The sequence below is a fragment of the Pelophylax lessonae genome, assembly GCF_965119305.1.
Source record: "Pelophylax lessonae genome assembly, chromosome: 6".
Lineage (NCBI taxonomy): Eukaryota > Metazoa > Chordata > Amphibia > Anura > Ranidae > Pelophylax > Pelophylax lessonae.
In genome coordinates, this window is record NC_138773.1 from 329,881,085 (window position 1) to 329,905,788 (window position 24,704).

The window sequence follows — 24,704 nt, forward strand, 5'->3', positions numbered from 1 at the left end:
TGGAGAAGTTTAAAGCCGGATTTGGATACAAAAAGATTTCCCAAGCTTTAAACATCCCAAGGAGCACTGTGCAAGCGATTATATTGAAATGGAAGGAGTATCAGACCACTGCAAATCTACGAAGACCTGGCCGTCCCTCTAAACTTTCAGCTCATACAAGGAGAAGACTGATCAGAGATGCAGCCAAGAAGCCCATGATCACTCTGGATGAACTGCAGAGATCTACAGCTGAGGTGGGAGACTCTGTCCATAGGACAACAATCAGTCGTATACTGCACAAATCTGCCCTTTATGGAAGAGTGGCAAGAAGAAAGCCATTTCTTAAAGATATCCATAAAAAGTGTTGTTTAAAGTTTGCCACAAGCCACCTGGGAGACACCAAACAGGTGGAAGAAGGGGCTCTGCTCAGATGAAACCAAAATCAAACTTTTTGGCAACAATGCAAAACGTTATGTTTGGCGTAAAAGCAACACAGCTCATCACCCTGAACACACCATCCCCACTGTGAAACATGGTGGTGGCAGCATCATGGTTTGGGCCTGCTTTTCTTCAGCAGGGACAGGGAAGATGGTTAACATTGATGGGAAGATGGATGGAGCCAAATACAGGACCATTCTGGAAGAAAACCTGATGGAGTCTGCAAAAGACCTGAGACTGGGACGGAGATTTATCTTCCAACAAGACAATGATCCAAAACATAAAGCAAAATCTACAATGGAATGGTTCACAAATAAACATATCCAGGTGTTAGAATGGCCAAGTCAAAGTCCAGACCTGAATCCAATCGAGAATCTGTGGAAAGAACTGAAAACTGCTGTTCACAAACGCTCTCCATCCAACCTCACTGAGCTTGATTTGTTTTGCAAGGAGGAATGGGCAAAAATTTCAGTCTCTCGATGTGCAAAACTGATAGAGACATACCCCAAGCGACTTACAGCTGTAATCGCAGCAAAAGGTGGCGCTACAAAGTATTAACTTAAGGGGGCTGAATAATTTTGCACGCCCAATTTTTCAGTTTTTTATTTGTTAACAAAGTTTGAAATATCCAATAAATTTCTTTCCACTTCATGATTGTGTCCCACTTGTTGTTGATTCTTCACAAAAAAAATAACAGTTTTATATCTTTATGTTTGAAGCCTGAAATGTGGCAAAAGGTTGAAAAGTTCAAGAGGGCCGAGATATCAGACCCCTTGTTCTGTCTCACCCTCTGCTTTTCTCACCATTGTGATTATAAGAACAATATTACTTGGACATTTCTATATTTGTTGTTGTCCAATAAATGGTTTCTTACCTTCGTCTCCAGAGCTTTTCTTCTCAACATGGCTGGACTGTGAACCCTGAAAACAGAGGAGAAATCACTATCCATTATTTCCACAATATCTCTTCACAATCTCCTTGCCACAGCAACCAATATATATATATATATATTTTAATAAACACTTTATTGAAAACTTTTATAAGCATACAGGTAAGGTTACAAAGAGTGTATAAAAACCCAAGACCAAGTGTTAACAAACGACCTTAGTTAGGACAATAACAAGTACCAAATGACATGTAACTCATGGCTAGGAAACATGTGATGTTCAATTGGGGGAAACACAAAAGCGAACAGCAAAAAGAAACCCAGGAATAGGGCGACTTGTGCATGGTAAACAGTGCTCAAATACCAGTAAGCATCTGAACTGAATGCATTAGTACTCCCAATAGAAAAATTATACCCCAGAACCCCTCGGCCGGATCACGGTCGAGAAGTGGACCCTGCAAATGAAACCAGGGGGGCCCCCGGGCACATGATCGGGGGGTCAGGCACCCCCAGGGGGAACACACTGTGCCCAAGACCCCTGAGCATGCGCCCAAGGAGGTTGAAAGAGGACCAACCTAGGGACACAATGAGTGGGGAGGGGGTTATGCCGATAAGCAACCAATATTTTCATCAATGACAACCAATGAGAGCCGTGAATAACAATCATGTGGCTAAAAATAATGGCCTAATGCAAAATCATATTGCTTTTAATGTCATGGTTCTGTGAAGTGCCTCTTTTATCACCACCTATACATTACTTATAGATGTGTCTGGGAATATACAGCCAACTATTACAGACGGTGAGAAACCCTCCGAACCAACCAACATCTCTTCCATCCAAACAAAACGAGGCAAAGTTTTCCAATCCAGGACCTCAGCATCAATTAGAGGAAAACATAAAACAAGAATGCAACATAAAAATAACCCAAGAATGTCCTTTCTATAAATAAATTGTAATTCCAAACAGCAATTGGCAATCACATCAGTAGATTACAGTTGTTGCAAAATGGCAGTTGAAAGAGAATACACACTGACCAGGTGGGTGTAGTCACCTCATTTCCTGGGGGGGGGACAAAAACACTGGAAAATGTTTAAAAATTATGAACTTTGCTGAACCTGCAATGAGTGTGATGAACAGCACAGTACTACAGCCAGAGGAGGGCGCTGTTTCCATGGGATCTGTTATTGATAACTTTACAGTATAATATACTGTACTACATGATATTAAAAAAAAAATATTTTGTATTATTAAGGTTCTCACATATTTTTTGCTGGTGCAGGTGAAATCCAATCACTCGCATAGCAAAGCAACATGCTATATACATGTATAGGCTGGGCTCTGCCATCATTACTAATGTTCCAAAACCAAAACTCAAATAAATAAACAATAATAAAATGCTTCACTAAAAGAGTATAATGATGAGAATAATTATGTTTGAACCCACCATAAACATGCAAGTGCATATAAAATGCAAGTGTCTCTGCGTCCAGTCCCTATGGCCCATGGACAGCTGTTGGAGTGCACAGACTTCACCCTGCCCTACTTCAGTCTGTTAGGGCAGGACTTCCAAAACTATAGAGACTTTGCCCCGTCCTACTTCAGTCCATTAGGACAGGACTTCCCAAACAGTGGGTCACAACCCACTGGTGGGTCACAATCCTCATCTGAGTTAATAGTCCGCAGTCACTGCTGCCAGCCCATACCAACTGCCTTTTCACATTACGGTGATGAATTCTGTCATGAACAATAAAAGCCATTTAATTGTTGTATTCAATATACTTCATAATGCACATATATATATATTAAAGACTTTACATTTCATTCTGCACAATATATATATATATATTGTAAGGGATTAGCTCGGTGGTAGGCGTATGGGTGACCCCTTTGGGGGTGCGTTTTCACAGAGAGATAGCCGAGCAGAGGTTGAAAACAAGACTGATTTATTCATGCAATTTACTTCACACAATTGCAAGCGTCAAAACAGCCAAAATAAAATAAAAGACAAAATAAATCCTTGCCTCTGTGGGCGGCTACCTTCTCACGCTGGAACCTACCTAAGAAGTCTTCCCAACCTACTGTTGGGCCGACACTGCTGATCCTACAGCAGACACTCAAATGTCCATTTGTTTGCTTTTCACACAGCACAAACATTGTCCATTGAAACATGTCCCTTTGTTTTCTTTCACACAGCACATGTTCATTTATAACAGGATCCTTTACTCTTCAGATTCTTCACATTGAACACAGTTCATTTAACAGGTCCCTTTACTCTTCACACTCTTCACATGGAACACTTTGTCTTCTCACCTTTGAGACGTCTTCACTCGTGGTTACCCTCCTTAGCTTCACATCGCTGTAGGGGGTCTTCTCCCATGCTCACCAGCTTGTCGGGAGGCACACATCCGACTGTCCCCCTCTCCCAGCCCACACGGCGACAGGAGGCAGCAGTCCTTCTCCCATGCCCACACGGCGTCTGGAGGTACACGTATGTCTGCCTTCCTCTCCCAGCCCACACGGCGACAGGAGGCAGCACTCAATAGATTTTCTCTGGACAAATTATAGAGGCCCCGATCTCCTCATTCTGAACAGCTGAAGGCCTTTCAACTTCTTTACACCTTCCTGCTGCCTTTGGCAGCCGACACCCTATAATAATCAGTGAACTTTTCAAAGCAGGTGGGAATGTGTCTCCTCTCAGTGACTACATTCCCAGATTTACCTGACTTCCTGTCACATACCCCCCCCTCTTGTTTCAACCCTAGGGTTGGGACACATATTTCCAGGCACGCATGTGTCAGGCACTGCTGACTCACTGATAAGCCTCCTATTATCCTCAAGCTTCCGGATGAAACTGTTTTGTCATCTTCATTGACGGATTTCTCATAAATGCCACACAGTTTGTCTCTCATCTCATATACACATTCTTCAACTGCATTTTTGGCATCATTTTGCTCCTTCTCGTTTCTGTCATCTTCATTGACAGCTTTCTCATAAATGTCAGACAGCTTGTCCCTCATAACCGTCTGTCCAATCCACCATGGAGGACCGTGATCCATAGGCAACTCAATTGGGCTAGTCTTAATGTCTTCAACATTCTTAAGACGCCTCTCTCTGCAATCCATAAATGTTTTCCACAAAACTTTGAGAACCTTTGCTTCACTAAGCTTTGTTCCAAGTAGGGACTCTTGACATCCCTCTGTGACTTGAGTTGCCTCTCCATACAGCTGTACACAATCATTGACTTTTTGTTGTAAAAGGGAATGATCTTCCTTCTTGAGCTTTGCTTGCTCTAAGATGCTGTGCAGAGGATTTTCCAATTGAGACAACAGGCTGTCACACATTTCTTCAAAGTGACCCCTGTTCCTTTTCCCAGAGACATCAATATCATTCACCAAACATTTCATATTCATAGGCAGATCTGAAGCATTTGCACTCATCAACTTCTTAAACTTTTCGCCCTCCTGAGCGAGTCGCAGTAAAGGCCTACTATTTGATTTGATATTGAGTTTATATTTCTTGCCAAACTCTTCACAGAAGAAGCCAACCAGAACATCATCAACTTTCCTTCCACCAACATAGGGGTCAAAGGCAACAACACAGTGGAACCCAGCGATCTGGGTGGTATCCATTATAGACCTCCTCTCTGCATCAGTGAAGAAGCATGGAACTGCAACACATTCTTTTACAGGTTTCTTCAATGCACTTTCTGCTGAACTATTTGACCGCTCAAGGTCACCTAGTTCTTTTTCTCTATCTGAATTCCACATGGAATGCATCTCAAGATCACGATCAAACTTCTGCCACCCGTCTTTCACCAGTTCCATTTTGGAAACACTCCCTGAAAGGCACTTATTCATTTGCTTCACGTTTTCACCAACAGCCTTAGTTTTCTCCACTAGGTTTTCAGCCTGAACTGAGAAATCACCACATTTCTTACTCAGCTCCTTTGTTTGCTGAAGTTCTAATGATACATTTTCCAATGCTTGAAGTTTTTGAAGGAACGGTTTATTCCAAAGGGGTGATTCAAGCCACATGTCGTCACATTTCTGAGGCTCACTCAGGACAGACCCCAAAACACTGATCCTTTTAAAAACTGCATCAGGCACACTATCCCCTCTTTGGGACAGATCCTCTGTTGCCTGGAATTCCTCTTCCAGTTCCTGCAACGGAATCTTCATCTCTTCTACTTGCTGTTCTAAGACTCGCTTAGACTTTTCTAGCTCCTGAACGCTTTTCACAACATCATCCTTGGAGCTGACCAATTCTTCCATTTCTGTACGCAGCTGTTTAACACTTTCTAGTTCAGCCTTACACTCTAGAGCTTCCTCCAAAGAGCGAGCCAAGAACAGGGCTTTGCTCTCGTTATCACGCACCTCCGTTTCTGCACGTGCGCGTTCTTCTGCATATTTTGCAGACACAGTCTTCTCTTCACCAAGCATCTGATCAAACTTCTTTTTCACATCTTCAACACACTGTAATGAACCAACGCTTTCTTCCATGCGTTTTTTCATATCCGCTATCTGAGCTTGCAATGTTGCGACTTGCTCTGATAGGTTTTTCTTTGCTTCCGCCTCCTCTTTTAATTGTTCCAGGAAGCCATTTTTCTCATCTTCCATTTGTTTGAGCTTTGTGCTAAAACTCAGCCTTTGACACCTCTCTTCCTGTAAGAGTTCCTGCGTGTCTTGCAGCTGCGATTCCAAGATAGAAAAATCTTCCGCAATTTCTCTAGATTTGCTGTCTGCTTGAGAAAGCTGATTTGTAACATTGTCCAACTCAACCTGCAGTCGGTTTGCCTTCTCTGACAGCTTAGCACACAATCGGTCACCTTCTGACACCTTGACTTGCGATTCCAGAAGCTGTGCCTCTACTTTTTCCCTCTTATGTTCACAATCTCCTTTTCCCTGCATAAGAGCCTTCACCTCATTGGCTAGTTTCTGGGAATGAGACTGTAATTCTGCCACACAGGCTTCTTTCTCCTTTAACTGCTGCTGGAAACGTTGGGCTTCACCTTTCCAACTTTCACAGTCTGCACGTAATTCATCTACCACATTGCTCAAAGTGGTGAGCTCATACACAGTACTCAGTAATTTAGCCTCTCTTTCACTTTTCTCGTTGTCGCTGAGAGACAATGTCGTTTTCAGAGCGACATTCTGTTCCTGCGACTCCTGCAGGTCTATTTTTGTAACTTCCAAACACTGAAGACTTTTTTCCAGCTGATTACGCAACTCCAACATATCAGCCATACTTTGCTTCTGCAAAGTCTGAATTTCACTTTCCTTTTCCATGAGGATGGTATCTTTCTCCATTATAGTCTCTCTGCGTTTTTGCAACTCGACCAAAAGAAGAGCAGTGGATTCTTCCCACTGTGACACATGAGACTTGAGTAGTTCATTCGTTTCCTGCAAGTTTCTATGCTCCATTTTAAGCAATTCCACGGCTTGTTCCTTTTCTTCCATTTTCCGTTGCAAGGCATCCAACTCAGCCCTGCACACATACTCAGTTTTCTCCAAACCGATGGCCTCCATTGGCTGCTGGCGTCTCTGTTTCCAGCCTGCCATGCTCTCTTGATGAGCCTTTTGTTGAGCTGCAAAGCTCCGCTGTTTCAGCATCTCCCCCATTTTGAGTTTACTTTTCATCTGAGCACACTGCGTCTCCATAGCAGTTTCATCATTGTTGCTAGGGACAACACCCTTCCTCTTTAGTAGACTCTCTTTAGGCATGGATGGGGCTGGTTCAGACGGTAGCATCCCCTCCATCCATAGAATCCGGTCTCTCATTTCATCTATCTTTGCATTTTTCAGGCGTTTGGATCGCCCCATCTTCAATAACTCCACAAACAAATTTTTCACAGTCCAGCAAAAAAATTTTCAGACCACTGTCTCTTTAACACATGTAGTTTTTCTCTCTCTTGCAAGATCTCTTTTCCTGCACACACAGTTTGTGCAGTCACTTGCACCAGACACAACAAAGTTCATCAAATAATTTTGAGACCGCTGTCTCTTTAAAACACTTTTTTTTTTCTGTCAGGATCTTCTCTCCTGCACACATAGATTGTGCAATCTCATGCACCAGACAAAGTTCATCAAACATGTGCACTTCCTTGCAGGGATCTCTGCTTATGCCCACTGCATACCTCCACCATATGTAAGGGATTAGCTCGGTGGTAGGCGTATGGGTGACCCCTTTGGGGGTGCGTTTTCACAGAGAGATAGCCGAGCAGAGGTTGAAAACAAGACTGATTTATTCATGCAATTTACTTCACACAATTGCAAGCGTCAAAACAGCCAAAATAAAATAAAAGACAAAATAAATCCTTGCCTCTGTGGGCGGCTACCTTCTCACGCTGGAACCTACCTAAGAAGTCTTTCCAACCTACTGTTGGGCCGACACTGCTGATCCTACAGCAGACACTCAAATGTCCATTTGTTTGCTTTTCACACAGCACAAACATTGTCCATTGAACATGTCCCTTTGTTTTCTTTCACACAGCACATGTTCATTTATAACAGGATCCTTTACTCTTCAGATTCTTCACATTGAACACAGTTCATTTAACAGGTCCCTTTACTCTTCACACTCTTCACATGGAACACTTTGTCTTCTCACCTTTGAGACGTCTTCACTCGTGGTTACCCTCCTTAGCTTCACATCGCTGTAGGGGGTCTTCTCCCATGCTCACCAGCTTGTCGGGAGGCACACATCCGACTGTCCCCCTCTCCCAGCCCACACGGCGACAGGAGGCAGCAGTCCTTCTCCCATGCCCACACGGCGTCGGGAGGTACACGTATGTCTGCCTTCCTCTCCCAGCCCACACGGCGACAGGAGGCAGCACTCAATAGATTTTCTCTGGACAAATTATAGAGGCCCCGATCTCCTCATTCTGAACAGCTGAAGGCCTTTCAACTTCTTTACACCTTCCTGCTGCCTTTGGCAGCCGACACCCTATAATAATCAGTGAACTTTTCAAAGCAGGTGGGAATGTGTCTCCTCTCAGTGACTACATTCCCAGATTTACCTGACTTCCTGTCACAATATATATATATATATATATATATATATATATATATATTAGAAAAGAATAAATACAGCATGGCACTTCAGCTCTGCAGTTCTGTGGGTAATTTGCATAAACCACTCCCACCAACCATTTAGACAGTAGAAGATATCTGCTCAGCAGCACACATAGGCTCTGTGTACACCATGCTGAGCAGATAACTTCTACTGTCTGATTGGTAGGTGGAAGTGGTTTATGCATGTTACCCACAGAACTGCAGAGCTGAAGTGCCATGCTGTATTTATTATTTTCTAATGTATATATTTTGTGCAGAATGAAATGTAAAGTCTTTAATATATATATGTGCATTATGAAGTACATTGAATACAACATTTAAATGGCTTTTATTGTTCATGACAGAATTCTTCACCGTAATGTGAAAAGGCAGTTGTTATGGGCTGGCAGCAGTGACTGCTGGCAACCCACTCAGATGTGGCTCGTGACCCACTGTTTAGAAAGTCTTTAGGAAGTCCTGCTCTAACAGACTGAAGTAGGGTGGGGTGAAGTCTCTGTTCACTGAATATCTATTGGGACAGATGGATTACAGTGCAGTGTATTCTTATATGAGAAATGGCAGAATATTGTCTGATAGAGAACACAAACACAGCTCTTATTGGGGCACATTAAAGGGGACTCTGACCACATATGTTCTAGCGCCCATTAATTAACGGGCTTAATGTCTAGTGTTATAATAATTAAGTAAAGGAAAGATAAAGAGAAAACAAGGGCGCCAAGTCAGAGATAGAAACTTGTAAAACCATTTTTATTCATGAACACTTACATAAAAACAGGCCAACATCAGCATGCAGACAGCCAGAAAGATGGATCCCCAAACATGGTGGGCTGGAGGATGATGAGAGAGCCGAATTGCCAGCACCGAGCGCTGAGGGTCAGGAACGGAGGTATGGTGGTGCAGGGCAGGGTCCGAACGCACCTCCCCTGCGACATCAGCTGGCAATGACGACACTACACACTGCTGGTTCCTCCATGGAACCCGGCAGAGAGCAAACAAGCAGTGGAGAGGGTGGGCCGCAACGTCGTTTCTGAGGATCAACCTCCTTCGTCAGACTGGCGCTCGGTGCTGCCAATTTGGCTCTCTCGTCATCCTCCAGCCCACCATGTTTGGGGATCCATCTTTCCGGCTTGCTGCATGCTGACGTTGGCCTGTTTTTATGTAAGTGTTCATGAATAAAAGTGGTTTTACAATTTTCTATCTCTGACTTGGCGCCCTTGTTTTCTCTTTATCTACATGTCTGGCGGGAATCCTCACCTCATCTAGGAGCTGCCGGTCTTTGCACCCACATGTCCCTTGGACTCCCTTCATCTTTATCATCCGAGGCCATTTCATCTCTACCCATCCTGGATGTTTCACATCGGAATCACTAATTCATGGACAGGTTTTGGATTTTAGATTCATCCATTGACTCAGCTTAATTGCATTATTTATGTATGGTAATTCATTCATGTTCTTGCAGTGAGCGCTGACCCATCGATCTAGGTCGGTGTAGTTTTTATGTTTGAAGTAAAGGAAAGAGACTACAAAGGACCATAAAGTAATATCACCAGGCCTTTTTTTCTCAGAGAATAGGTGCAGGAACTAAACCCCCCCCCCCCCCCCCAACACACACACCAAACTGCATAAAATAGTGGGTGTTGCCAAGTCATAAAGGGCAATAAATACCTGGAGTTCATTATGTACAGAGTGCAGAGTTCTAAGGGGTTACACACAGAGTGCCGAGTCCAGGAGCGGCACTTCACACAGAGTGCAGAGTCCAAGGGTGGCACTTCACACAGGGTGCAGAGTTCAGGGGTGACACTACACACAGAGTGCAGAGTTCAGGAGCGGCACTACACACAGGGTGCAGAGTTCAGGAGCGGCACTTGACACAGGGTGCAGAGTTCAGGGGCGGCACTACACACAGAGTGCAGAGTTCAGGGGTGGCACTACACACAGGGTGCAGAGTTCAGGGGTGGCACTACACACAGAGTGCAGAGTCCAGGGGTGGCACTAGACACAGGGTGCAGCAGAGTTCAGGGGTGGCACTACACACAGAGTGCAGAGTTCAGGGGCGGTGCTAGACATAGGGTGCAGAGTTCAGGGGTGGCACTATACACAGAGTTCAGGGGTGGCACTACACACAGAGTTTAGGGATGGCACTAAACACAGGGTACAAAGTTCAGGGGTGGCACTAGACACGGGGTTGCACTAGACACAGAGTGCAGAGTTCAGGGGTGACACTACACACAGAGTTCAGGGATAGCACTACACGCAGAGTTCAGAGATGGCACTAGACAAAGGGTGCAGAGTTCAGGGGTGGCACTACACACAGAGTGCAGAGTTCAGGGGTGGCACTACACACAGGGTGCAGAGTTCAGCCCTCTTACAGCCGTTTACCCCATCCACATATCATTTTCACCCCTCTGACCCCTCCCCCCCTCCACTGCCCCACCTTCTCCCTCACTCCTTAAAAGCTCCGCCATCTTCTGCATGTCTTACTTTTGTTGCCGTATTAGGCTGAAGCACCCAGCTGGCTCTAGTACCTCCCCACAAACTGTAGGTAGTTTTGCCTTTCTCACTGCTGGGAGAACATCCAGCAGGAGTATCGGCATAAGAGCACCAGGGAAAATGGAAATCACAGAAGCTCAACCTACCACACAATGCCCCCCCCTCCCACCCATGACCCCACTGCACCCCGGAAACCTGAATCCCCCTTGACCCCTTCCTGCACTCAGTGGGATCTGCTAAGGAGATCAGATCTGTGGGAGATTTTGGGAGACAAGCTGTCACTTGTTAACACAAGCCAGATAAGAATAGCTGTTCCAGGACATTCAGTGGAGGATTCTGTGTGATCTGAAGTTGGCAGTGTACAGTGTATTGACCTCAAGTTGGTGTCCAATACGTTACTGATCTCTTACAAATTGGAGATCATTGTGATCCGGTAAGGGAGTGAGCTCTTCTGGTTGTGAGGTGGCTCGGGAGTTTTGCACACTGGATTTTGGCACTTGGAATTGTCACGAACCGGCAGGACTGGTAGTGGATCCTCTGGACCAGAGAGGCGATGGTGCGGGTTGTACTAGAGGACCGGTTCTAAGCAGTTACTGGTCTTCACCAGAGCCCGCCGCAAGGCGGGATGGATTTGCTGCGGCGGTAACTACCAGGTCGTGTCCCCTAGTAACAACTCGATCTCTCTGGCAGCTGATATGGCGTGGTACACAGGGAGTAGGCAAGAGCGTAGTCGGATGTAGCAGAGGTCAGGGCAGGCAGCAGAGGTTCAAAGGCGAGATGTCGGTAGCAACGGGTTCGGCAACAGGTAAAGCAAACAAACACAGAAGGGAACGCTTTCACAGAGGCACAAGGCACAAAGATCCGGCAGGAAGTTGTGTGAGGAGAAGGTATTTATGGGTAGTGCACAGGTGAAGCCTAATTAAGTCAGCACTGCCTTTCACAAACCTTAACCCTTAATAACCAGTTTGGACCAGGCACCAATCACCTGTGCACTGGTCCTTTAGATCTAAGAGTCCCGGTGCGTGTGCGCCCTAGAGAGCGGGGACGCACACGCCGAGACGCAGGAGCGCCGCCTGGGGACACACGCTGTGAGCGCTCCGAGGCCAGCAGGGGGCCCGGAGCGCTGAGCGTAACAGTACCCCCCCCTTTGGTCTCCCCCTCTTTTTGGAACCCAAGAACTCGTGGATGAGGCTGCGGTCCAGGATGTTCTCCTCCGGCTCCCAAGATCTCTCCTCAGGACCGCAGCCCTCCCAATCGACCAAAAAAAATCTTTTCCCCCGGATGACTTTGGTTGCTAGGACTTCTTTGACCAAAAAAATATCAGAGGTACCAGCGACAGGGGTGGGAGAAAGAAGTTTAGGAGAGAAGCGGTTAAAGATAGCAGGTTTGAAAAGGGAGACATGGAAAGAGTTATGGATTCGGAGAGAGGGTGGAAGATGGAGCTGGTAGGACACCTGGTTAATGCAGCTTTTGATTTTAAAGGGACCCAAGTAACGAGGGCCCAACTTGTAACTTGGGACCTTAAATCTGATGAATTTCGAGGAGAGCCACACTTTGTCACCGGGACTGAATTCCGGAGGAGCTCTGCGACTTTTATCGGCCTGGAACTTCATATGGGCCGAGGCCTTGAGGAGGGTTGAGTGGGTCTCTCGCCAAATAGAAGAGAAGTCCTGAAGGAGGTCCTCTACAGCTGGTACAGAAGAGGGAGCAGAGGTCTGAGGCAGAGGTGGCAGAGGATGACGACTATAGACCACAAAAAATGGGGACTTATTGGAGGCAGAAGATTGCTTGAAATTGTAAGAAAACTCTGCCCAAGGGAGTAAATCCGACCAATCATCTTGACGGGAGGACACAAAATGGCGTAGATAATCTCCCAGAATCTGGTTCACCAGTTCTACTTGGCCATTGGACTGAGGGTGATATGAGGAAGAAAAGTCCAACTTGAAGCGGTAGGGTGTTCGGAGCTCCTAAACCCAGGGTGGGTACGGGGGAAAAATCAAGAGAGCAGCCTAAAAACATCAAATGAGGATAAATGTAACCGATCAAAATTACGAGGTTTGTATACCAATGCCAGAAGCCTGGCCAACAAGATGGGAGAGCTGGAGCTGCTGATGTTTGAGGAGGACTTAGATTTTGTGGGGATAACTGAGACTTGGTTTGACAGCTCTCATGACTGGATGGCGACCATTCAGGGGTATTCCCTTTATCGCAGGGATAGAGAGGGTAAAAAAGGGGGAGGGGTATGTCTGTATATTAAGAACAGTATACAGGTAAATATGAGGGATGATATTAATAATGGAGCTAAGGACGAGGCAGAATCCCTATGGGTAGAGCTTCAAAGGGAAGGCACGGTGGGGAAGGTAATATTGGGCGTATGCTATAGGCCCCCCAACCAGAGGGAGGAGGGTGAGGCGGACCTCATGTTACAGAGAGGATTGGCAGCAAGGATGGGAAATGTCATTATAATGGGGGACTTTAATTATCCGGATATAGACTGGCCAGAAGGAACCGCGCACTCAGCCAAGGCTCGGCAGTTCCTAAATGTTTTGCAGGACAATTTCATGGGTCAGATGGTGAATGCACCGACAAGAAACAATGCGGTACTTGACCTACTGATTACCAACAATACAGACCTGCTCACGGATATAGAAATACGGGAAAACTTAGGGAACAGTGACCATAGGTCAATTGGTTTCAGTATTAATTACAGTAATAGGAAACACAAGGGTAATATAAGGACACTGAATTTCAAAAGAGCCAATTTCCCTAAACTGCGCTCGCTGCTAGAAAATATCAAATGGGATAGAACCCTGGGAACAAAGAACACGGAGGAAAAATGGGAGTGCTTCAAGAGCATACTTAACAAGGGGGTGGGCCAGTGCATTCCACAGGGAAATAAATTTAAAAGAGCAAAACTAAACCCTGGGTGGCTAAACTCCAACATAAAAATGTATATTAGAGCTAAAGAAAAGGCCTTCAAAAAATACAAGACTGAGGGGTCATTGGCAGCATTTAAGCACTACAAAGAGTGTAATAAGAAATGTAAAGACAAAATCAGGGCGGCTAAAATAGAACACGAGAGACATATAGCGGAGGAGAGTAAAAAGAACCCCAAGAAGTTCTTTAAGTATATAAACAGTAAGAAAGCGAGGCCAGAACACATTGGCCCCATAAAAGATGATAAAGGAAAAATGGCCACTGAGGACAGAGAAAAGGCGGAAGTGTTAAATAATTTCTTTTCTTCAGTCTTCACAAAGGAATCGGGGGGCTACACGAACCTTGCTTGTAAGGCCGAACTAAATAATACACCTCAGGAAGTGCCGCCATGGCTAACAGAGGATAGACTTAGAACTAAACTAGAGAAACTTAACATAAATAAATCACCGGGACCGGATGGCTTGCACCCGAGGGTTCTTAATGAGCTCAGCCAGGTGATTGCCAGACCATTATTCTTGATCTTTAAGGATAGTTTACAGACGGGTATGGTGCCAGCTGATTGGAAAAAAGCCAACGTGGTACCAATATTTAAAAAGGGGCCGAGATATATCCGGGTAACTATAGGCCGGTCAGCCTAACATCAGTAGTCTGCAAGATTTTGGAGGGGATGTTAAGGGACCACATACAAGACTTTAGTAATGAAAATGGTATTATTAGTAGTAATCAGCATGGATTCATGAAAAATCGTTCTTGCCAAACCAATCTATTAACCTTCTACGATGAAGTGAGCTGCCACCTAGATAAAGGAAAGCCTGTGGATGTGGTGTATCTGGACTTTGCAAAGGCCTTTGACACCGTTCCCCACAAACGCTTACTGTACAAACTAAGGAAGGTAGGTATGGACCATAAGGTGAGTACCTGGATAGAGAACTGGCTCCAGGGGAGAGTACAGAGGGTGGTGATTAATGGGGAGTACTCGGATTGGGCGGGTGTGGAAAGTGGGGTCCCCCAGGGTTCTGTCCTGGGACCAATCCTGTTTAATTTATTCATAAATGATCTGGAGGAGGGGATATCGAGTACAATCTCAGTATTTGCAGATGATACTAAATTAGGCATGCCAATATCTTCTATGCAGGATGTGGAAACCTTGCAAGCGGACCTGAACAAAATAACGGGGTGGGCAACTACATGGCAGATGAGATTTAATGTTGAAAAATGTAAAGTAATTGTAACGCTCCTGCGTTTCATGTATGGTGTGGATTTTCAGCTGCAGAAATATTCCACTTCAGTAGTCATGTAAGAGATATGCTGAGATACCATTCCCAACCTCAATGACTCATCATGTGTGGAAGGTCTTAATTCAGCTAGTAAATACACACACTCAACAAGCTGGTTCCTAGAGTGACTTTATGTATATAGTAACACAGTGATGAAGATTTAAGAGACAGGTTGAGTGGAGGTGGTAGGTGACAGACACTTGAAGGTAAGACAGTAGCAGATGGATGCAGGTAGGTTTAGCAATCATGTATGGTAGCAGATGACAGAGTAGCAGGTGGACATACAAGAGAGATCAACCCAGTGCAGGAATAAGTAGCAGTTGTCTTAAGAGCTAGCAATGTAGATATGCAGATGATAAATAGTCTTTACTATGCAGAGCTAGATAGTGTAAGCTTAGTATAAGTTTATAGAGGTTTCCCCTGCGGGGTACTTAGCACTAATAGCAATACAGCCGAAGGGTGGTTCAGGAGGAGCGGATGATCCAGTAGCCGGATACAGGGATCAGCGCAGCGAGGTTCCGTCAGCGAGGTATGCTTGCAAGCACGAAAGCTTCAAGCCAAGTTAGCATCCAGGTAAGGGTGTTTGAACGAACACATGTGAGCGAGAGCCGGCGATTTAAATAGCCATCTAGTCCGGCGCTGAGTGATGACAGCTTCAGTCTTAAAGGGAAACACACCTATATGTGTTTCTTCTATCTAGGTAGATGGAAATCACCCGGAAATAATGTGATAGGAGGCACTGAGAGTGCCAGAACCTTACAGTAATGCACTTGGGTGCCAGAAACCAGAAAGCAAGCTACTCACTAGGGGGGGAACCTCTGGGTGAGTCTAAGATGGAAAAGGACTTGGGGATACTGGTAGACAACAGGCTTGGCAGTGGCATGAAATGCAAAGCCAACAGAATACTGGGTTGTATAAAAAAGGGGATTCACTCCAGAAATAAAGAGATTATTCTCCCGCTCTACAAGACTCTGGTCCGGCCACATCTGGAGTATGCTGTCCAGTTCTGGGCACCGGTCCTCAGGAAGGATGTGCTGGAACTGGAGAAAGTCCAGAGAAGGGCAACAAAAATAATTAGGGGAATGGAGGACATCAGCTATGAGGAAAGACTACAAGCACTGAACCTATTCAGTGCTTGTAGTCGATTGAGGGGGGATATGATATCAATGTACAAATACTGTACTGGCGACCCGAGCATAAGGAACAAACTATTCAGAGAAAGGAGATACAATAAGACACGTGGCCACTCACTAAAACTTGAGGAAAGGTGGTTTAAACTTAAAGTGCGTAAGGGGTTCTTCACTGTAAGAGCGGTAAGGATGTGGAATTCTCTTCCACAAGCAGTCGTATCAGCAGGGAGCATTGATAGTTTCAAAAAACTATTAGATGGACACCTTAAAGACCACAACATACAGGGGTATACAATGTACAACATACAGGGGTATACAATGTACAACATACAGGGGGTATACAATGTATAACATACAGGGGTATACAATGTACAACATACAGGGGTATACAATGTATGGTTAAAAGCAAACACACACACACATCATAGGTTTAACTGGATGGACTGATGTCTTTTTTCAACCTCACTAACTATGTAACTATGTAACTATGTAACTCCGAGCTGACCACAGAGAGCCCTCCAAAATCTGGAAACAAACTGCACCCCACGGTCCAAGACGATGTGTCTGGGAAGGCCGTGGAGGCGGAAGATGTGTAGAAAAAACAGTTTGACAACTGAGGCGCGGACAGGAGACCAGGCAGGGACACAAAGTGAGCCATCTTCGAAAATCGGTCCACCACGACCCAGATGACCGTCATACCATGGGAGGAGGGAAGATCAGTGATAAAGTCCATGGCGATGTGTGACCAAGGGGTCTCAGGAACAGGGAGAGGCAGAAGAAGACCCGCAGGTTTCTGACGAGGAGTTTTGTCACGAGCGCAGATCACACAGGACGAATTCTGTGACGTCTCTCTCCAGAAAGGGCCACCAATATCTATGGGAAATTAATTGAAGAGATTTTCTAATTCCAGGATGACCTGCAAAAAGGGAAGCGTGGCCCCACTTGAGAATCTGAAACCGCTGACGAGGAGGAACGTAGGTCTTGCCGGGGGGAAGTAGACGCAGGTCCACAGGAGCAACCGAGATGAGACATTCTGGGGGGATAATGTGTTGAGGAGTGGGTATGTCGCACACCACATCTGAAGAGCGAGAAAGGGCATCTGCCCTGATGTTCTTAGCAGCTGGGCAGAAATGAATCTGGAAATTGAAGCGGGCGAAGAAGATGGACCAACGGGCTTGGCGGGGATTTAGTCTTTGAGCTGACTGGAGGTAGGCTAGGTTCTTGTGGTCCGTAAAGATGATCACAGGGTGAGGAGCACCCTCGAGAAGATGTCTCCATTCCTCCAGGGCTAATTTAATTGCCAGCAGTTCTCTGTCCCCAATAGAGTAATTTTTCTCGGCGGAGGAAAAGGTTTTAGAGAAGAAGCCACAAGTTATGGTCTTGCCTCTGGATGACTTCTGAGTTAGCACAGCTCCGGCTCCCACTGAGGATGCATCCACTTCCAGATAGAATGGCTTGGAAGAATCTGGCCGGGACAGAACAGGTGCAGAAGCAAAGGCGGCTTTCGGGGACTGGAAGGCCTCTTCAACGTGAGGAGGCCAGGTTTTGGGATTAGCACCTTTTCTAGTCAAGGCCACGATGGGGGCCACCAGGGTGGAATAATGAGGAATAAATTGTCTGTAGTAGTTGGCGAAACCCAGGAACCTCTGTATGGCTCGGAGGCCAGAGGGGCGTGGCCAGTCCAGAACCGCTGAGAGCTTGGCAGGATCCATTTGAAGTCCTTGGGCAGAGATGATATACCCCAGGAAGGGCAAGGAGGAATGCTCAAACAGACACTTCTCAATCTTGGCATAGAGGCGATTACTCCTGAGACGGGTGAGAACCTGTTGGACATGGACTCTGTGTTGCTCCAAATTAGAGGAAAAATAAGGATATCATCCAGGTATACTACTACACAAGTGTAAAGAAGGTCCCGGAAGATGTCGTTCACGAACTCCTGGAAGACTGCAGGAGCGTTACAGAGCCCAAAGGGCATCACTAAGTATTCAAAATGACCATCCCTGGTGTTAAAAGCGGTCGTCTCCCTTTCGAATGCGGATCAGGTTGTAGGCCCCGCGGAGATCCAGCTTGGTGAAAATCTTGGCTCCTCGGAGACGGTCAAACAACTCAGAGATTAGAGGCAGCGGGTAACGGTTTTTAATGGTAATTTTATTGAGTCCTCTATAGTCAATGCAGGGGCGGAGAGAACCATCCTTTTTAGACACAAAGAAAAAAACGGCTCCAGCAGGGGAAGAAGACTTCCCAATAAACCCTCTCTGTAAGTTCTCACGTACATAGTCTGACATGGCCTGAATCTCTGGAGGTGAGAGAGGGTAAATTCTGCCCCGAGGTGGAGTAGAGCCAGGTAACAGGTCAATAGGACAATCATAAGGCCTGTGAGGAGGAAGAGTCTCAGCTTGCTTTTTACAGAAGACATCCACAAAATGGTGGTAAGGCTTGGGGAGACCTGGTGGAGGAGGAATTAGCGGGTCCCGTTTGATAGGAGCAGGCTTGAGACACCGGTCAGAGCAGGAGGAACCCCAACGCAAAATCTCACCGGTGGACCAATTCAGGACAGGACAATGGCGTTGCAACCACGGTAGACCCAGCAGGAGTTCGGAAGAGCAAAAGGGAAGAACAAAAAATTCCAGAGTCTCTGTGTGAAACACCCCAATGTCCATCCGCAGAGGCTGGGTATTGTACCGTAGCAGAGAGTCTCTCCCCGTTGACCGTAGAAATGAGGATCGGCTTGGGAAGACGGATTATAGGAATTCTATACTTGTCGACCAAGGAGGCGTGAATGAAGTTTCCGGCTGAACCGGAGTCCAAGAAGGCTGCAGCAGAAAAGAAGGCCTTGGACGACAGGAACAACTGCACGGGTATGATGAGACGTGGAGAGGAAGAATCCACACCTAGTAATGCCTCTCCCACATTCACTAGGTGCAAGCGTTTCCCGAACGTGGGGGACGAAGAGGACAGTCCTTATGGAAGTGCTCGGTACTAGCGCAGTACAAACACAGGTTCTCGTCTCTACGACGGCTTTGTTCTTGCGGGGTCAGGCGAGACCGGTCCACCTGCATGGCCTCCACAGTGGAAGACCCAGAGACAGGTTGAGGTGGACGCTGGAACACAGGGGCCAGACGAGGGAAGCGTTTAGGACGAGCTCTTTCCTTTTCAAGATGGAGTTCCTCTTGTCTCTCGGAGAAACATTTATCGATCCTGGTGGCCAGCAAGGTGAGGTTACTCAGGGTAGTAGGCAGGTCACGTGCAGCAAGGACTTCCTTAATGTCACTATTGAGTCCCTTCTTAAAAGTGGCACAAAGAGCTTCATTGTTCCAGTTCAGCTCGGAGGCAAGGGTACGGAACTGGATGGCATAATCACCCACGGTAGAAGTTCCGTGGGACAAGTTTAGCAAGGCAGTCTCTGCGGAGGTAACTCGGGCAGGTTCCTCGAATACGCTACGAAACTCCTGACAAAAATTCTGGACAGATGCGGTGACTGGATCAGCGCGGTCCCAAAATGGTGTAGCCCAGGCCAGGGCCCTCCCGGAAAGCAGACTGAGGATGAAGGCTACCTTGGCTCGCTCAGATGGAAACTGGTCAGACAGTAGCTCGAGGTGAAGAGAGCACTGAGACAGGAACCCTCGGCACAATTTAGGATCTCCGTCGTACTTGTCCGGCAGAGACAATCAGATTCTGGACCTGGTGGCAACTGCTGGTGTGGGAGGTGCAGCAGATGCTGACGGAGGAGCTGGCTGGTGCTGAGTTGGCAGGAGCTGCTGAAACATAGCGGTCAGCTGGGCCAACTGTTGTCCTTGCTGGGCCACAACGGTGGTGAGGTCCGCTAGGCTTGGCAACGGAACATCAGCGGGATCCATGGCCGGATCTTACTGTCACGAACCGGCAGGACTGGTAGTGGATCCTCTGGACCAGAGAGGCGATGGCGCGGGTTGTACTAGAGGACCGGTTCTAAGCAGTTACTGGTCTTCACCAGAGCCCGCCGCAAGGATGGATTTGCTGCGGCGGTAACTACCAGGTCGTGTCCCCTAGTAACAACTCGATCTCTCTGGCAGCTGATATGGCGTGGTACACAGGGAGTAGGCAAGAGCGTAGTCGGATGTAGCAGAGGTCAGGGCAGGCGGCAGAGGTTCAAAGGAGAGATGTCGGTAGCAATGGGTTCGGCAACAGGCAAAGCAAACAAACACAGAAGGGAATGCTTTCACAGAGGCACAAGACACAAAGATCCGGCAGGAAGCTGTGTGAGGAGAAGGTATTAATGGGCAGTGCACAGGTGAAGCCTAATTAAGTCAGCACTGCCTTTCACAAACCTTAACCCTTAATAACCAGTTTGGACCAGGCACCAATCACCTGTGCACTGGTCCTTTAGATCTAAGAGTCCCGGTGCGTGTGCGCCCTAGAGAGCGGGGACGCACACGCCGAGACGCAGGAGCGCCGCCTGGGGACACACGCTGTGAGCGTAACAGGAATACATAAAGTCTCTGTACTGGCCATTGAGGCGTTTAATTTGCTCACTGGGAGTGGACTTCTGTTATGTTTATATTGGTGTAGCACCCTACCGGTAGGTGCTAGGTAAATGCATAGTAGGCCTTGTCTGCTTAACAGCAGGGCCATGTTTATTTTTGTCAGGTAGATTGTCATGGCTCCCAAGTGTGTCCTCTAAGAAAGGGAGTCTCCCCACTGGCTCTATTGAAAGCTTCTGAGGGCCATGGAGGAAACCCAATCAGAGACATATTCAGGCTTGTATCTACCCCAAGAGGCAGATTCTGCCGCAGAGGATTCTGGGGGAAGGTATAAGTCTGAAGGGGGTGCATGACTCTGTGTGTTTGGCGGGAGCAGTGTCCAAGGAGGGAGAGAACGGCTGTCTCTCCTCCTGTCTGAGGAAGTGTATGTCTCGGGGCGTCGCCTGGGAATCCAGAGAGTGCTGAGTCGAGCTGAGGGGATCCGGTGTGCCGAGAGCCTGCAGAGAGAGAGAGGGGTCCAGTCCCAGGACAGCCTCCACAGGTTGTGAGTAATGAGGATTGCCCCTGGGGGTCTGCCTAGAGTTAAAGGGGACCATTCCGGAAGAGGTTCTATTATCCAAGTGTCAGCTAGCTGAGGAAAGGGGGTACCTAGGTTGAAGACCCTGAAGTTACAGAGGGGGTACAGAGTCAGTGAACCCCAAAGAGTTCAAGGTTAAAGGGGGCACCTGCAGTTTGGGCCCTGAATTGTACAGAGTGTCAGTTGAGAGTTGCAGCCCTACAGGAACCTACAACAAACTACCCCAAGCCAGTGCAAGCCAGTGACTTTGCATACCGCAGTGTCAGTAGTTCTATAATCCACAGTCCTGGATCTTCTGGCCTTAAAGTTGAGGATTCAGCACTTCTATCAAGTTACAGTGTGTTCTGAGAGTCAGTGAGCGTTGGCTGGCGTCAAGGCAGCGTTAACAGAAATTTTTCCTGGATAAAGTCCCAAGTGTATTTAGTTGAGCCTAAGTAGTATTCCACTCATTCCCTTCTCCCATCCCCTTATCTACAATAAAACCACAAAACAAAATGCCGGAGTTGTCCATGTCTCAGTTCTCACACCGAGGGTCGCAGCTCACATGGGCTGGAGAGGTAACCGGTAACAATGGCAGACCCACATCCGGCAACATGCCTGGAAACCTTGCTACGTTTGTATACTATTGTTTCTTTTTGGCTTAAGTAATTATCACAATTTGGTGGTCCTAAATGCACATATTTATGGTGGGTTCAAACACAATTATTAACATTTTTATATTCTTTGAGGGCAACACTTTATTTTTGTTCATTTACGTGAGTTTGGGTTTTTGCACATTTCTTTTTGGCTATTATTTGTATCCTCCTATACCCGGAGCATAGAGCGCAGCATTACCTTATGGTCCCTTTCAAACTGGCACTATTCACCAGTGAATCTGCCCGCTGAGCAGGAGGATGACAGGTCCGTGCTCGCTCTGCGGACACAAGCCGCTTTCCTGTATGGGCAGTTGGATGTAAACAGACTGACTGTCATCTGATCCACCAGACAGAAGGGGAAGGAATCCTCCATCTCTCGGTTTTTAGCAGATCGGATGTCGGCGGGTATTATTGCACACATACTTGTTGACACCGGTCGCTCCATAGAGGGCTATGGATGGTCTGATCGGGTCCGCCTAAAAAACTGATGGGTGGACCTGATCTGTCCGTCCCTGTGAAAGGGGCCTAAAGCACTAGGCACATAAAAATATTTGTTTTTAAATCATTTAGGAACTCCAAGAACTATAAACAGAAAGCATGGTGGGAGGTAAGTATATGTATGTGGTAAGTAAGTAAGGTAAGTAACGGTCTTTGGGGCTGACAACATCAAACATGTTGGGATTTGAAGGACTCCTGAGACCTCACCGCATTAAAGCATCCCAATTGATTCTCCTCTGGAACCAGCGAGGTGTAGAGCCCGAGGAGCCCGTTCCCGCTCCGTGTAAGATATGCAACTGTGGAAGAAAGTGTCACCCTCCAACAACATTAAACAAGCCAGATCATTTTTATAATGTACACTGCATCTTTCCAACCTGGGTAATCCATTTTATGCATCTGGCCTTAGTTTTAGAAATTTACGACTAAGCCCGGATGGGTGAAATGCGTTAGAAGGGCAGACCTAGGGTGGAAAGATGTGATCTTGCTTCTACATCAATAAACTTGCCAGACGTTTGTTACATCATTGGAGTGTGGCCCTCTCTTTCACAGTGGTGTGTTGGGATTGGAAGTGTTTGTGGAAGGATAACATAGCACTGATAGTTTTCAGAGTCAGTCCATTGTCCTTTAACTTTATGCTTCCTGGAGTTCCGCTTTAGTGGAGGGGCGAAGGAAGGAGTCTTGTGATGCCGCTGGTAACAGAAGGAACCATATTGACTGAATAGCTTTGCTGGCATATCTGATAAATGGTTCCCCCCAAGAGCTGCCTGCTGTCAGTTTAATAGAGTTATCAGTTTTAACCACTTGCCGACCGCTCACATTGAGCGTACTGCGGCAAAGTGGCTTGTTACCGTCCAGCGACGTAGGTCTACGTCGCTGGACTCCTCCCCTTGTGGGCGGCGGGCGAGCGCTGTCGGAGGCTCACTCCCACTGTATTCAGTCACAGCGGGAGTCGGGCCAGGGGAGGAGAGGAGGTGATCACCGCCGCTCTTCCCCGATCGTCGGGGATCGAGTGTGGACATCCGCCCGCTTGTGTAAACAGAGCGGGCGGATCTCCTATGTGACAGGCAGGGACAGATTACAGGATTCAGCATAGCTCAACCTGTGATCTCTGTCTGTGTCACACAGTCCTCCCCCCCCACACACGTCAGTAAGCACCAGGCATATATTAACCCCTTGATCACCAATAAAAGTTAACCCCTTCCCTGCCAGTGTCATTTTTACAGTAACAGTGCATATTTATAGCACTGATTACTGTAGTAATGTCACTGGTACCCCCAAAAGTGTAAAAAATGTCAGTCAAGGGTCCGATCTGTCCGCTGCAATGTCGCAGTCCCGCAAAAAAAATCGCAGATCGCCGCCATTACTAGTTAAAAGAAAACAATAAAAATGACATAAATTTCCCGTAGTTAGTAGCTGCAATAACTTTTGCGCAAACCAATCAAAATACGCTTATTACAATTTTTTTTACCAAACATAGGTAGCAGAAAACAAATTGGCCTAAAATGTTAAAAAATTTAGATTTTTACATTTTTTTTTATAAAAAATGTGAAAAATATTGTTATTTTTTCAAAATTGTTGCTCTTTTTTTGTTAATAGCGCAAAAAATAAAAATCGCACAGGTGATCAAATACCACCAAAAGAAATCTCTGTTTGTGGGAAAAACAGGACATAAATTTAATTTGGGTACAGCGACACACGACCGCGCAATTGTCCGTTAAAATAACGCAGTGCCGAATCGCAAAATATGGCCTGGTCAGGAATGGGGTAAAATCTTCCGGTCTTAAAGCGGTTAAAAATACGTTCATTGAGATTTTTTTTGTCAAAGACATGTAGCTAAATACATTTTGGCCTAAATATATGACAAAAATTGAATATATTGGATATTTTTTAACTGTCAAAATAGAAAAATATTGTTATTTTTTCAAAATTGTCGCTTTTTTTATTAATGTCGCAAAAAAATGAAAAGCGCACAGGTGATCAAATACCACCAAAATAGAAAAGAACAGGCGCCGCTGTAGTAAGCCAAGACTTCCTGTCACTTCCTGGCTGCAGGATGGCCGGAACACTGGAGACCACATCCAAGGAACTACCACCACACGGAATATTTTAACCGCCAGTGCTGCCCTGAACGTTGGCTATAATTGGAAAGTCTGGAAAGTCTGGAAGCACCCATTGGTCATCTGTCTGTGCATTTGGTGGACAATTCTTTGGTTACTAGCGCCCAACACCCATCTCCTTGAAATACCACCAAAAGAAAGCTCTGTTTGTGGGGAAAAAAAGGACGTAAATTTAGTTTGGGTACGGCGTTGCATGACCGCGCAATTGT

The 24,704-nt window shown here is 46.3% G+C and overlaps 1 protein-coding gene across 1 annotated transcript in view; it reads right to left on the minus strand.

Annotated features, from left to right (window-relative positions):
* The window catches only part of LOC309558763 (protein mono-ADP-ribosyltransferase PARP14-like), a gene marked incomplete at its 3' end in the record, with an annotated part of 187,137 nt that overhangs the window by 138,772 nt on the left and 23,661 nt on the right, over positions 1-24,704 (minus strand). Inside the window, exon 3 of the mRNA XM_082261811.1 lies at positions 1,292-1,337. Coding sequence (XP_082117937.1) covers positions 1,292-1,337 — 46 coding nt within the window. The remainder of the gene's footprint in view (positions 1-1,291; positions 1,338-24,704) is intronic.